The sequence below is a fragment of the Gossypium hirsutum genome, chromosome A11, assembly GCF_007990345.1.
Source record: "Gossypium hirsutum isolate 1008001.06 chromosome A11, Gossypium_hirsutum_v2.1, whole genome shotgun sequence".
Taxonomy (NCBI): Eukaryota; Viridiplantae; Streptophyta; class Magnoliopsida; order Malvales; family Malvaceae; genus Gossypium; species Gossypium hirsutum.
Genome location: NC_053434.1, coordinates 5,603,136 through 5,615,551, shown reverse-complemented (window position 1 = coordinate 5,615,551; position 12,416 = coordinate 5,603,136). Strand labels below are relative to the sequence as shown.

Here is a 12,416-nt window from a genome sequence, read left to right as displayed (position 1 = left end):
GGGTATTCAAGTTGCATCTCACCAGGTATAGCTTCTGCCATCTTCCTTGTGTACCTAACATACCATGTTTGAGCAATAATTTAATTTTATTTTCTGCATATGCGTTGTGAGAACATTCCATTCCATCGTGAGATAAAAATTAAATAATAGTATATGATTATGAAGTGGAATGAATTCTTTAATTAGTATGGTTCAGGGTTTACATACTAAACCCTGAAATAGAGTTCAACGTCAAAGTCTTCGTGAAACCTCCGTTGAGATGGAAACTTGGGAAGTAAAGCAGCAATCCTTTTAGCACTTTCCAAATACGATGCATACTTGAGAACGATAGAAGAATTGTCCTTTTTTCTGGCATCGATTTTGTCTCTCTCACGATCCGTGTTTATCGCCTGAAAAGCAGTAGCCAAATCTAGGACAGGGATGCCATCATCACAGGTGTCCTTGATGAGTGCCTTGTTCTTGAATGTCCAGTTGCCTGTTCTTAGGTCAAAATGGTAAAGAGGAAGAAATCGTTGCCCATACAAGGCGACAAACTCCAATGCAGCTACAATGTATTCAAACTCCTCATTTGACATGTAGTAAGGAAACCCAACTCTTGTATGCCCAGGTTTTGCTCCAACATAGCCCTGCAAAATCAAATATCGCAGTCTCTTAGAAAAAGTCAACGCATTTTCAGTTGCATCGTATTTATAGTGATTATGAACCTAATCAATGTTATAGTACTTAAACCCCAATGGGGGGTGTTGAGTGCAGAGTAGAAATACCTTTTTAATAGCTTCTCTAATGGCAAGGGACTGAGTCTGGTCGATACCAAGCAAGCAGTGACCATAAGGTCCAGCACAAGCACACCCACCTCGAGCTTGGATGCCAAAAAGGTCATTTAGGAGAGTGGCAACAAATGGTCCATGGAGGGGCTTATCCCTCTTATTCCCAGTCTCACCCCACATGAAAAGCTCATCTTCTTGGTTACTAATGGGGGCAGAGTTGGTTGTGGAGTAAATGAGGAAAGACAAAATGGCTTGTCTCTTTGTGTGGCTGCTTGTATTCCCTAAAACCTTTATGTTTTGATTGGGGAGAAGCCTGTTTAAAGCTTGTTGTATGTATGACTTCTCTTGCTTTGCAATCACTTGATAACCAATATATTCTTTCACCCAAAATGCCAAGGCTGCTCTTATCATCTGTATTATTTGAGGAGTCCCTCCATTTTCCCTTTCTTCTATGTCACTTAAATATAATGTGTCCTGCATTTGTCACATACTTAATAACTTAATCATATTTAGTAAAAAAGAGATCTATTTATTACACGCATTACATGTAATAACTAAATGATGAATATTAATTTCAACAATTTATTAATAATTCTTATAATAGTCAAAATTATTTGAAAGAATTATTAGAATTCTCATCTAGATAATACAAATTCAAACGCCGTCATTCCCTTTTCGTTTTATAATAATAAAATAAACTCTAAACTTAACTGTTTCAAAAAGCTTTTGTCTTCATTTGATGGCAATGTTGCTAAATACATTCCAAGTATTAAATACAAGATTTTTATTTTTTTATAAATATTAAAATTTGATTTTATAATCATTTTAAATAACTTTCACTTTCTAAACATTAAATTTATGAAAATATTATCTTTAAAATTCACATTCTAAACATTAAATTTGATCATGTCATCAAACCTGCACTTAATAATGAAAAACATTATATTAAATTACCTTTTCTTTTTTCTTTTTTAAATCAAGACTATATAAATGTCTAGAACTGTATATAAATTAAAAATTATTTTTAAAGGAATAAAAATGGTCTGCTCTCGGTTGGTTCACATCGATATCCCATAAATAAAATTTTATCATATAGCACGTGGCATAAATACATAAAAATCTGTCCATTTTAAAGACACTTTTCCATTCACTCGGTAGTCAGTATCAAAGATGTAAACCAGCAGTGTACCTCTAAATTATGAGCCAAGAAAAATGCCTAATGGATTAGCCTGCCAAACCCTCCTCATCTCCTTCAATGGATATATATAATTAAACATGAATTTAAAAGGCAATAGAAGAGTAATCAATCAAGTACCTTTTCATCAAAACCATTGACATAATCAACAGTTCCACCCCCACAAGTTGATGGAGGAGAATTTCCCAGCTGGTACAGAGCTTTGCTCATTAAAAGGATGCCGGGTGATCCAGGTCCACCTATAAACTTATGTGGGCCTAGGAACATACCATCATATCCATCAATCTCCCCCGACTTCATATCCATTGCCACGTATGGACCACTATTCATAAATAACCAAATATTCAAAATTTAATTCAATTGATTAATTTATAAAAATTAATGGCGAGTTGTAGTCACCTTGCGGCAAAATCAAAGCAAACAAAACCTCCATATTGGTGCATAAGTTTAGCAATCTCTCGTGTATTTGATTGAATCCCAGTGACATTACTGCAAGCTGAAAAGGTACCAAGCAAAGGCCTATTCCTGTATTTAAACAACTCGAGCTGTTGTTTTAGTGATTCAATATCGATCAACCCATCCTCGTTTAAACCAATCTCCACAACTTCAGCAAGGCTTTGACGCCATGAGAGCAAGTTGGAGTGGTGTTCATATGGCCCAACGAAAACCACCCATCTCTCCTCATTGCTTAAGCACTTTATTACTTTGTCCCTCATAATTGATGGCACTGTGATGCCCATAACTTCTTGTAGCTTCTTAATGGCCGCCGTAGTTCCTGACCCACAAAACAGGATTGCATCATCTTCGCCGCCTCCCATGCATCTTTTTATGTAGTTCGATGCTTCATGCACCATTTTAGTCGTCCTTTGCCCCACATAGCTGTCACACGTATGGATATTGCCTAAAAACACACGACAAAAGCTTCCATCACTTATCATCAAATCACTAAAAAAAAAAAAAAACAAAAACTGGAGAGATCTCTTTATTACCGTAAAAGGGAAGAACATTGTTAATGATGAAATTTTCGATATAGTGAAGACAACGACCCGATGCAGTGTTATCAGCGTAAGTGAGTTTCCTGGTTCCAAAAGGAGATTCAAACTCGGCATCGCCACCAATGATTTGGGATCGTAACCATGACAGCTTCTTGTCATTTGAGTTAACTTTAGGTACCCCCATCTCTAGGTTCCTGAATGATTCCGAGCCATGGCACAATCTGCTTGAAACATGGGACCATGCTGATGCTGATGGTGACGACGACATATTCTTACTATGATCATTTGCAGGCTTCACTTTAGTGGCTGCTTCACTTGTTTCTATAACCACGGGTTGCTCTAACTCCATTTTCCCACCCATCAAAAAGATAAAACAATCGCTGTTTTCTAATGGCGTGTTAGCTTACTAAAGGAGAAAATGAAGGAAAGGGAACATGGTTATTTATAAACTAAAGGTTTTCTCTTTTTGCTGTGGGAAGCTTACCAAAATCAACTGCGAAAACCCACATTAATTTATTACTATATTAAAAAAGAAAGAAAATATCCGCTATCCAAATAAATTATAATTCCGGTTCCATACATGAAGCTAACTTTTGACTTTTGATTTGATAATTCATTGGCATTGACATTGTGGTCTTGTCTGAAATAAGATAAAACCGACATCATTCCATCCATAGTATAAATTTGGTAAAAATAGGATTAAATAAAATAATAATATATAATAACTTTTGAGTTAATTATGAAGATACGTATTGCTTCATCCATTTCCTCATCCTTAATTTAATTCCCTATAAGATTGTAATTTGGAATCATCTTTTAGTTGAATTATTATTACAGATATCTATTTATTTTTTTAAACATAAAATGTTTCGTATACTTTTTAAATTCTAAGAATTTAATCTTTTCGCTTTTCAAATTTTAAAATTTAAATTCAATTATTAACAGTGTTATTTTTTTATTAAATTTGTTGCAATGATATTTTAAAATTAAAAAAACTATCCACTTGATAGTCGTGTAATTAAAAAATATGATATAATTAACCTAAACTTAACAAAATAAAAATAAAAATATTAATAATTAGACCTAAATTTAAAATCTAAAAATATAAATATAGAGACTAAATTCCATAGTTTCAAAAATATAAGGACTATTTCCATATTTTAACCTATTTTTAATAATAAAAGAGATGCGCCTGATTAATGAGAGGAAGCAAAAAGGAGTTATGTAGGAACCCAACGCGGCGAAGCCCATGGACATGAGAAACTGAGGGCACGATCTCCGCAAAAAACCAATAAAGGCATATAAATCCTAAAATAAGGAGCTCACAAACCATGGGATCTCTAAAACGATTGAACCATTATTTTTATATTTATGTATACAAAATGTTGGAAATATTGTGCCCTACTCTCTAAGGGTTTACAAATATTTTTCTAAGTTTAACACGCTAATTTGAATTATCATAAGTTGACCAGATCAGATCTGGTATCGAATTATTGTGCATTGATCTACATTTAAACAATTTGATTTTTTTTAAAATATTTTATTTAAATTTAATTACAATACATATAAACATTTATATAAATTATATTTTATTATTTTTAAATAATATTGTGGGTTGAACAAAATAAATTTTATTTTAAAAGATATGATGATTTATTTAGTTTTCTAATTTTTACAAAAAAAAGTATTTTGGTTTTTTATTTAATTTTTCTCTTATTATTAACCTTTAAACTTGTGTTGTTTGTCAAATCACCTCAAAATGAATGAAAAATTAATGTTTATTAATATTGACTTGGATTGTCATGTGAATGTCATATTAATAATTAATTATTTTTTTAATTTTTAAATATATATTTTTAATTTTTAAAAGATTAATTATTTGTTAACATGACATACACGTAGATTACTCCGTGAATGTCACGTCAGTAAAATTAATAAACATTAATTTTTATCCATTTTGAACGATTTGATAGATAATACAAATTTTAAAAAAAAGAAACTAAAAATTAAGTAAAAAACTAAAATAATAATTTCATAAAATTAAAGGGTGAAATAGAATTTCCAAATATCTCTTTTCTACCTCTAAAGCTTGAAATTGCAAGAGCACACTGGAAATTTATTTTTGTTGGCTGTTCTATTCTTTGTTCGAGAATTTTTACTTTTTTTCTCTTTTCGATTACTGTAATGTTGTCTGTCTTAGCATTAGGCTGGATCCAGTTTATAGTGGGCCACCGGCTGTGATCGGCCTTTGTAAGCTATTTTGATAGAAATTATTATTATAACTATTATTATACATCCCGTCATTGTATGCATATGCATCTTCATCATTTGCCAAATGGCATTCCTGTGGATCATTGCACTGCATTATTCAATAGCATAAGCAGTTAGCCATTATTTATTCCAACTTCTTCTTCTTCTCAAGCGTGAACCCAAAAAATTTTTTTTAGAGGGATGGAAGAAATTTTAATTTTTTATAGTTTATATCTTTATAATTTGTAAAAGATTAAATTAAATTTTTATAATTTTAAGGGGGCCAAAGTATAATTTTACCTTTACTAATTTAAAATTTTTAAAAAAATTTAAGGGCTTAAAATGTAATTTTACATTTTGAGGGGGTCGAGGCCCATGCAACCGCCCCTTAGCTACGCCCCTGCTTCTTCTTCTTTTTACATTTGCATCATTCAAATCAAAACCATACATCATTTCAATTGTTTCAATCATTTTCACTTAGTCATATGTCCTCTATCCAATTAAAACCCAAATCTAAAATTAAAGTGATCCACTACTTTATATTTTAAGATTTTTTTATAGACATTTATTTTTTAGGGAATGTTTTAATTTTTTTATCTTATTATTATAATATGTAATATCATCGTTATTATTATTTTTATGCTAATCATAAATAAACACATCGCCTATCTAAAGAGAATCTTCCAATCAATCCCAAAATTAAAGCCACCACATGTTCATTAAGGATGTTTTATCCTTTAAAATTATTAGTACAAGTTTACATTACATACAACAAATACTGTCTTACCAACGCAAATGCAATTGGTGGATACTATAACCAATCTCATACCTAAACCACATTTTCAATTTTGTTCATTTCGATTATGTCATCTTCTTTTTTCAAGATTGCCATAAAATTCCGCTAGTCGCCATCTATTTCCATCTAGAACATCAACGTGGATGTGGCTAGCTGAAAAGCTTCATAAATCAACAACACAATTTTGTCTCTAGATCATTGATCACCCACCACAAGTATCACTAACACTAAGCTCAGTAACATGCAAAAACTGGCACTTCCATCAAACCAATTTCACCTTACTAACATGCACAAACTTTAGAAGTAGAGAAAAAACTGTTACAGGCCTCTTCTTACTGTCTACTATCTCAATCGACCACTCCTCATTCTCTTTGCCCTCTCCTGAGTCCATCAACCCACTACTTTAGCCTATGTTGCCAACCTTCTTTATTTGAATTTCCTTCCAAATTAACGCAAAGAATAGCCCTAATTTGGTTAACAAAATGCAAATTCAACAGTATCCTTTGAACATCCTCACCTTCCATCCTTATCCCCTTCAATTGTGAAATCGCAAACTCACTTCCTTCCCTGAGCCAATGGCTAGTCGTGGAAGTTGAACGCTGATCAACAACCTTCGGTTTAATAATTTAATTCCCTAATTCATCGGCAATTCCTTTTTCCCATTAATTGTAGGAATTGCTCGAATCGGACAAATGTTTTTCAAGTAGATAAGATGTTCACATAAAAAACAAAATAGTGTAAGACGTTCATAATTAAAGCAAGCATAAACATGATTATTTTGTAACAACAATATTCTTTTCCTGCTTTAAAGAATTTCTCACATCCAACCATACTATGACCCTCGTATAACCTTTAAAGTCATTAGACACTGATTTTGCATCATATCCTACAGAAGCACCTACGAAGTTGTCGACTTGCGTTTCCATAGCCTCAAACATGGGGCCGCTTAGTGGTTCATGTATTTGCAACCAAAAATAGGCAAAATAAAGAGGGATTAGCATTGCATCTTGCCCCACTTCTAACCTATGTATCAATAATAAGTGGTTGCTAAAGGTTCATGATTTACCGTCAACAATCCTCTCCTCATATGGTAATATTGAATAATAAAGCGTTTTGTTTAAAGTTTTTATTGTCACACTATTGATATGATATCGAACACTCGCGAGTAAATTGTAATATTAAGTGTCAAAAACAATTAGCTAAACAATTTTTATTCGTAAATGTCAAAACGATTTCACCTAAATTGATTTGTCAAGCTTCATCTTCACCATCATTAATAGTTAAAGATTATTTCATGAAAATTGATTTATAAATAAAAGAGAAATAAAAAAACGTGATATAAAAATATACATAAAAAAACGAATTATAAGAGTTGACATTAATTAAAATAATATATTAATTTTTCAATGATGACAATATTAAAATTAAAAATTAAAATAGGATAAGTGGATATATATAGTTTAATTATCAGTTGGGTAAATGCTTTATATTTGTTAATTTTAGTATGTCTTTATATTCCCACGTGATACCCCAAGAGTGAACCAAAAGTTAAAGAGAAAAACCTACCTATGTAGTTGATGTTGTCAAGTTTACAAGTCAAGAAAGTTTAAAAGCTAAGATTTAAATAGATGGTCCATTACAAAAGTTTGTGCTGAATTTTTTATAAAATATATATGTAATTGATAGGTGAATTTCTTTTTAAACTCATAAATTGTATTAATATTCTCATAGGCATAAATAAGAAAAATATACGTTTTAATCTACTCGAATTCATATACATTTTTATATTAATAATAATTTTTATATCAATCCAACTAAACATAAAAATATATATTGTTTTAATGATGATTAATAAAAATTTAAAATTATGTCACCTTTCAAACATAAAAAGGAAAAAGTCCAAATGGCCAAAACCCAACTTTTAAAGTTTATTAGAGGTGGACAATGAGGAATATAAAACGACAAATTGACAACTTCCCGATTGATGACTCTTATCTTAATGTTTCTAGGATTAGAATATTAAAATAAAAACTAAAAATAAAAAGAGACTTCCCCAACAGGATAATAATAATGTAATGAGTAATAATAATAAAACCCCTCCCATTTTAAGTTCCCAAATTTGTACCCAATTACTTCCCCTTGCTTTCAAGCTCTACCATTCATACATGGGCAAATCCCTCAACCCCAGCAAACGTCAAAAGCTGATAGCCCACTACGACCACCGCCACCTCCAAGAACAGCCTCTAATACCAGGCCTGCCGGACCACGTGGCAGAGCTCTGCCTCTCTCGTGTTCACCCTTCTTTGCTTTACTCCGTTTGCCGTTCATGGCGTCGCTTAATCTACTGTCCCTTTTTCCCTCCTTTCCGCTCTTTCTACGCTCTATTCTTTTCATCGTCAGATAATGAAATCCAGTTGTTGAGCTTCGATCCGATGTCGTCTAGGTGGGAAACGGTTCCTCCGCCCCCTAACCCTCTTCGTCTCCTTGTTCATCACCCCTCTTTTTTATGCCGGAATCTCCCTGTTCAATCCATTTCCGTGTCGGGTAATCTTGTTCTTTTAGCAGGAACTGCCCCCAATTTCAATCCAGCCATTTCTCGCCCCCTCATATTCTCTCCACTATCTTGTTCATGGAGTTTGGGTCCTCCAATGGCGACTCCGCGCCGCTGGTGTGCAGCGGGGGCATCGGGTCCAACCGTTTACGTTGCCAGTGGGATTGGGTCTAACTTCTCCACCGACGTGGCGAGATCTTTGGAGAAGTGGGACTTGTGGGAGGAGGATGAAATGGATGATTTCAGATGGAAGAAGATGAGACAACTGAAAGATGGGAGATTCAGCACAGACGCCATCCACGCCGTTGGTTGGCGACAGAAGCTTTGTATGGTGAACGTGGCTAAACAAGGGACTCTTTACGACGTCACTAATGACATATGGGAACAGATGCCGGAGGGGATGGTGGGTGGTTGGAGAGGACCCGTTGCCGCCATGGATGAGGAAGTTCTATATGCTGTGGACGAAGATAAGGGATTACTCACGAGGTATAACCAAGACAGCGATAATTGGGAGGTGATAATGGAGGTAGAGAATCTTAGAGGGGCATGCCAAATGGCCGCCGCTGGAGGAAGATTATGCGTTATTTGTGGCGATGGGGAGATTCTAGTCATCGATGTGGTGGCGGCGCCACCCAAATTCTGGACAGTCCAAAGGCCGGCGGAGTTGGAACCCTTGGCAGTTCATATCTTGCCCAGGCTGAGCCGCCTGGATTTTTAATTGCCGACAGTAAGCTGACCTCCTCAAGCTTGGAATAATCTTTAACTAAGGAGATATTTTTTAATCATCGAAAGTGAAAATTTGTCGATTAATGATATAAAAAGCAGTGGAATGATGTATTTTTTTTCATTTATATATTAGTGATGCTCGGAAGGCATACGGAAGCTTTGAGAGCCATGAAATCTCGTGGAACTATTACAACATTTGAAAGGCCATATTTATTTGAGGCTGGGAAAGTGAAAGTTTGTCCACATTTTGGGGGAGGAAAAGTGGTTGAACCCTTTAACAAAGTGTTTGTTGACATTTGATTAGTTGTGGACATTAATGTGTTGCCTTTCTATCTCCATAACCCAACTCCCAACCCTATCTCCAGATTAGGGTAGGGTACCCAAAATTCGGCAAATTTTAGCTTGTGTATTAAGGAACATTACCAAATTCACTTTTAAAATTATCTGTAAATAGTATAATTAGTCACTTAATTATCAGTATATCTATATTTTAGTCGTTAAACTATAAAAATTTTCATTTTCATCACTAATATGTTATCATTTGTTTTTATTTTGGTCATCTTCTATTAAGAATTAATAAAAATAATGACGTAATTTTTTTAATTGATATAATTACACGTTTAATTCTTAACACTTAACACATTCTATTAATTTAATCATAATTCTAAATAATTCAACCAATTTAATCTTTCATATTTACAATTTTTACCAATTTGGTTCTATTCTCCTCCTCCCTATTTGTTGCTTCACTAGCCACCATGACAGCTAACTTCTTATTGACCCCCTATGCTCATCGTTTCTTATTCTTGTTCTCATTGTTGCCGTTGTTATCCTTTTTCAGTGCCATTGTTGCTATGAGCGCCTTCTCTATTGCCCTTTGTCGTCACCTAGTTTGCGCCACAAACAGCTTTCGTACTTCATTCGCAATCGTTTGTTCTTCTTTTCCCTTGATTCTCATCACCCACAAGGAAAACCCTCAAAGATCGAATTTACTCTTCTATCCCTTTATTATATTCTCTTTCTTCTCCTTGTTTGATTTATAAAGTATTATTTATAGTCTCAACATGTGTCTAAATTCAAAGGTCTAAAGATGAATAAGTATGTAGTCTTTGCCTTCCCATCTTACAAATTGATTAAATTTGTAAATATGGAAGGTTAAATTTATCGATTTATTTAGAATTAGAATTAAATTGATACAATATGTAAGTATTGAGGACTAAATGTGTAATTATACTAATTAAAAAACTGTCATCATTTTCGCTAATGATTTAACGAAGGGTGACCAAAATATAAACAAACGATAATGTTAATAACAATAATGAAAATTTTCGTAGTTCTGTGCTCGAAACAAGAACATGCTAATAGTTAAGTGATTTGATTGTATAGTTTATTTTAAATTAAAATATTTTATTTGTATCTTATATAGTTTCAGAGTATAATACTAAATATATATTAACATATATGTGTGTGAGGGGGTATATTATATATACTTTATATTTATTTTAAGTGTTCTACTGAATTGGCATCATGAACCAATTGAGTACCAACTCAGTTATGAAATTACTAAAAAGCTATATTTAGTACAATTAAGTTATATTTTTATAGGGTGTTTTTGTCTTTATATATAATAAATAAATAAACAATTTAATCATAATGAGATTTAAACTGCAAACACTATGCATGATAAACAATTAATTTTACCATTACAATTAGACCTGATCATGGCTTGGGTCGGGTTTGGACTAGGTCAATACAAAATTTTAGGCCCAAACCCGAGCCAAATAAAAACGGATATTATTTTTTGTCCAAACTCATTTTTCAAGTCTATAATTTTATCCAAACCCTTCTCCATTTTAAACAGACCATTAGATCTATGGGTGACTCGATTCAAAACCAAGTCTAATTATAATCAAAGCATCAATTAAGTTGTATATAAAATTTTAGTAAAAATAATTGTTACATAAATTTCTCACATAGATCACAAATATACACAAATTGTAGTGTATAGTTAATAAAAGAACAGAGGTGAAGTGATATGGTTATGAAAGCAACGCTTTCAACATTTAATAAAAAAGGGGTAACAAAATTCAAACATTGTTTAACTCTATAGTTATCCCTATCCAAAAGGACTTCGACAATACCCACTATGCTTAATATATTTTATAGTAAAGAAATTAATAGTAAAAGGGGAGCATTAATTGTATGTCACACTCTTTGTCAGCATCGTGTATTAATAGCAGTGCGGGGGAGAAAGATATGCATTGTTCTTTCACACAATACTAATTTCTCACATTAAAGTTTCAAATATGCATGTGACTACATTTTGGGCAAACACAACCCGAACATCACAAATTCTCTGCCAATAAGCTCTCTTTTTTTAAGAGTGAAAATTAAGGTTATGTATTTGATTGAGTCGAGTCGAAATGAATTGAATCAAAAAATTTTGAATTAGTCGAGTTAACGAATCCTATTTTAGCAACCGAACTCAATTTGATTTTTTTTTTAATCAGATCGAATCGAGTCAAAAAAGTTCGAGTCAAGTCGAGTCGAGTTAACGAATTCTATTATTTGTACTCAATGTTGCGTTTACATAAACTGATTATTTAACTAATAAACGGAGTACAAAGTTATTTAACTATATAAACAATATAATGGTTTTGCCTTTTAATTTAATGAGTAAACATTTATCAAAACAACGTAGTTTTACCTTTTAACTTAATGATTTGACTTTTAACTTTAAAAAATGTAAACATTTATCAAAACGGCGTAATTTTGTCTTTTCTTATTTGAATTTTTGGATAGCTCGAATTGTGTAATTTATATCACAATTCAAGTTAAACCAAAAAATTTAATTTTTTATTCTAGTTGATCAAAATAACTTGATTAACTCAAATAACTCGAACTATTTAATTCAAAATTTGAAAAATTTATCGAATTTTTCGAATCGAATCAGATTTTGCTTACCCCTAAGTGAGATAACATTTTTTTGATTTTATTATTTCTTAAAAAATATAATAATTTAGATTTTAAAAAATTAAACTAAAATCAAATAATAAAATACAATTAATTCAAAAAAATATTGAGAAAAACAAGAGAAGTCTAAGAAGAAGTAGGAGTTGTCCAAAAAAAATTATTT

General features: G+C 32.4%; 2 protein-coding genes across 2 annotated transcripts; one reads left to right on the top strand and one right to left on the bottom strand.

Moving 5' to 3' along the window:
* Nucleotides 1–67: 67 nt before the first annotated feature.
* On the bottom strand, nt 68–3,478 carry LOC107924468 (probable cysteine desulfurase). The gene is made up of 5 exons (XM_016854929.2): nt 2,952–3,478; nt 2,362–2,863; nt 2,083–2,284; nt 765–1,241; nt 68–626 (listed from the first exon to the last, which is right to left on the bottom strand). The coding sequence occupies exons 1-5, from the start codon at nt 3,316–3,318 to the stop codon at nt 207–209; spliced, it is 1,968 nt and encodes a 655-aa protein (XP_016710418.1). The 5' UTR covers nt 3,319–3,478; the 3' UTR covers nt 68–206.
* Nucleotides 3,479–7,910: 4,432 nt separating this feature from the next.
* LOC107922989 (F-box/kelch-repeat protein SKIP25) lies at nt 7,911–9,754 on the top strand. The gene is made up of 2 exons (XM_016853189.2): nt 7,911–9,281; nt 9,414–9,754. The coding sequence occupies exon 1, from the start codon at nt 8,079–8,081 to the stop codon at nt 9,270–9,272; it is 1,194 nt and encodes a 397-aa protein (XP_016708678.2). The 5' UTR covers nt 7,911–8,078; the 3' UTR covers nt 9,273–9,281; nt 9,414–9,754.
* The last annotated feature ends 2,662 nt before the right edge of the window (nt 9,755–12,416 follow it).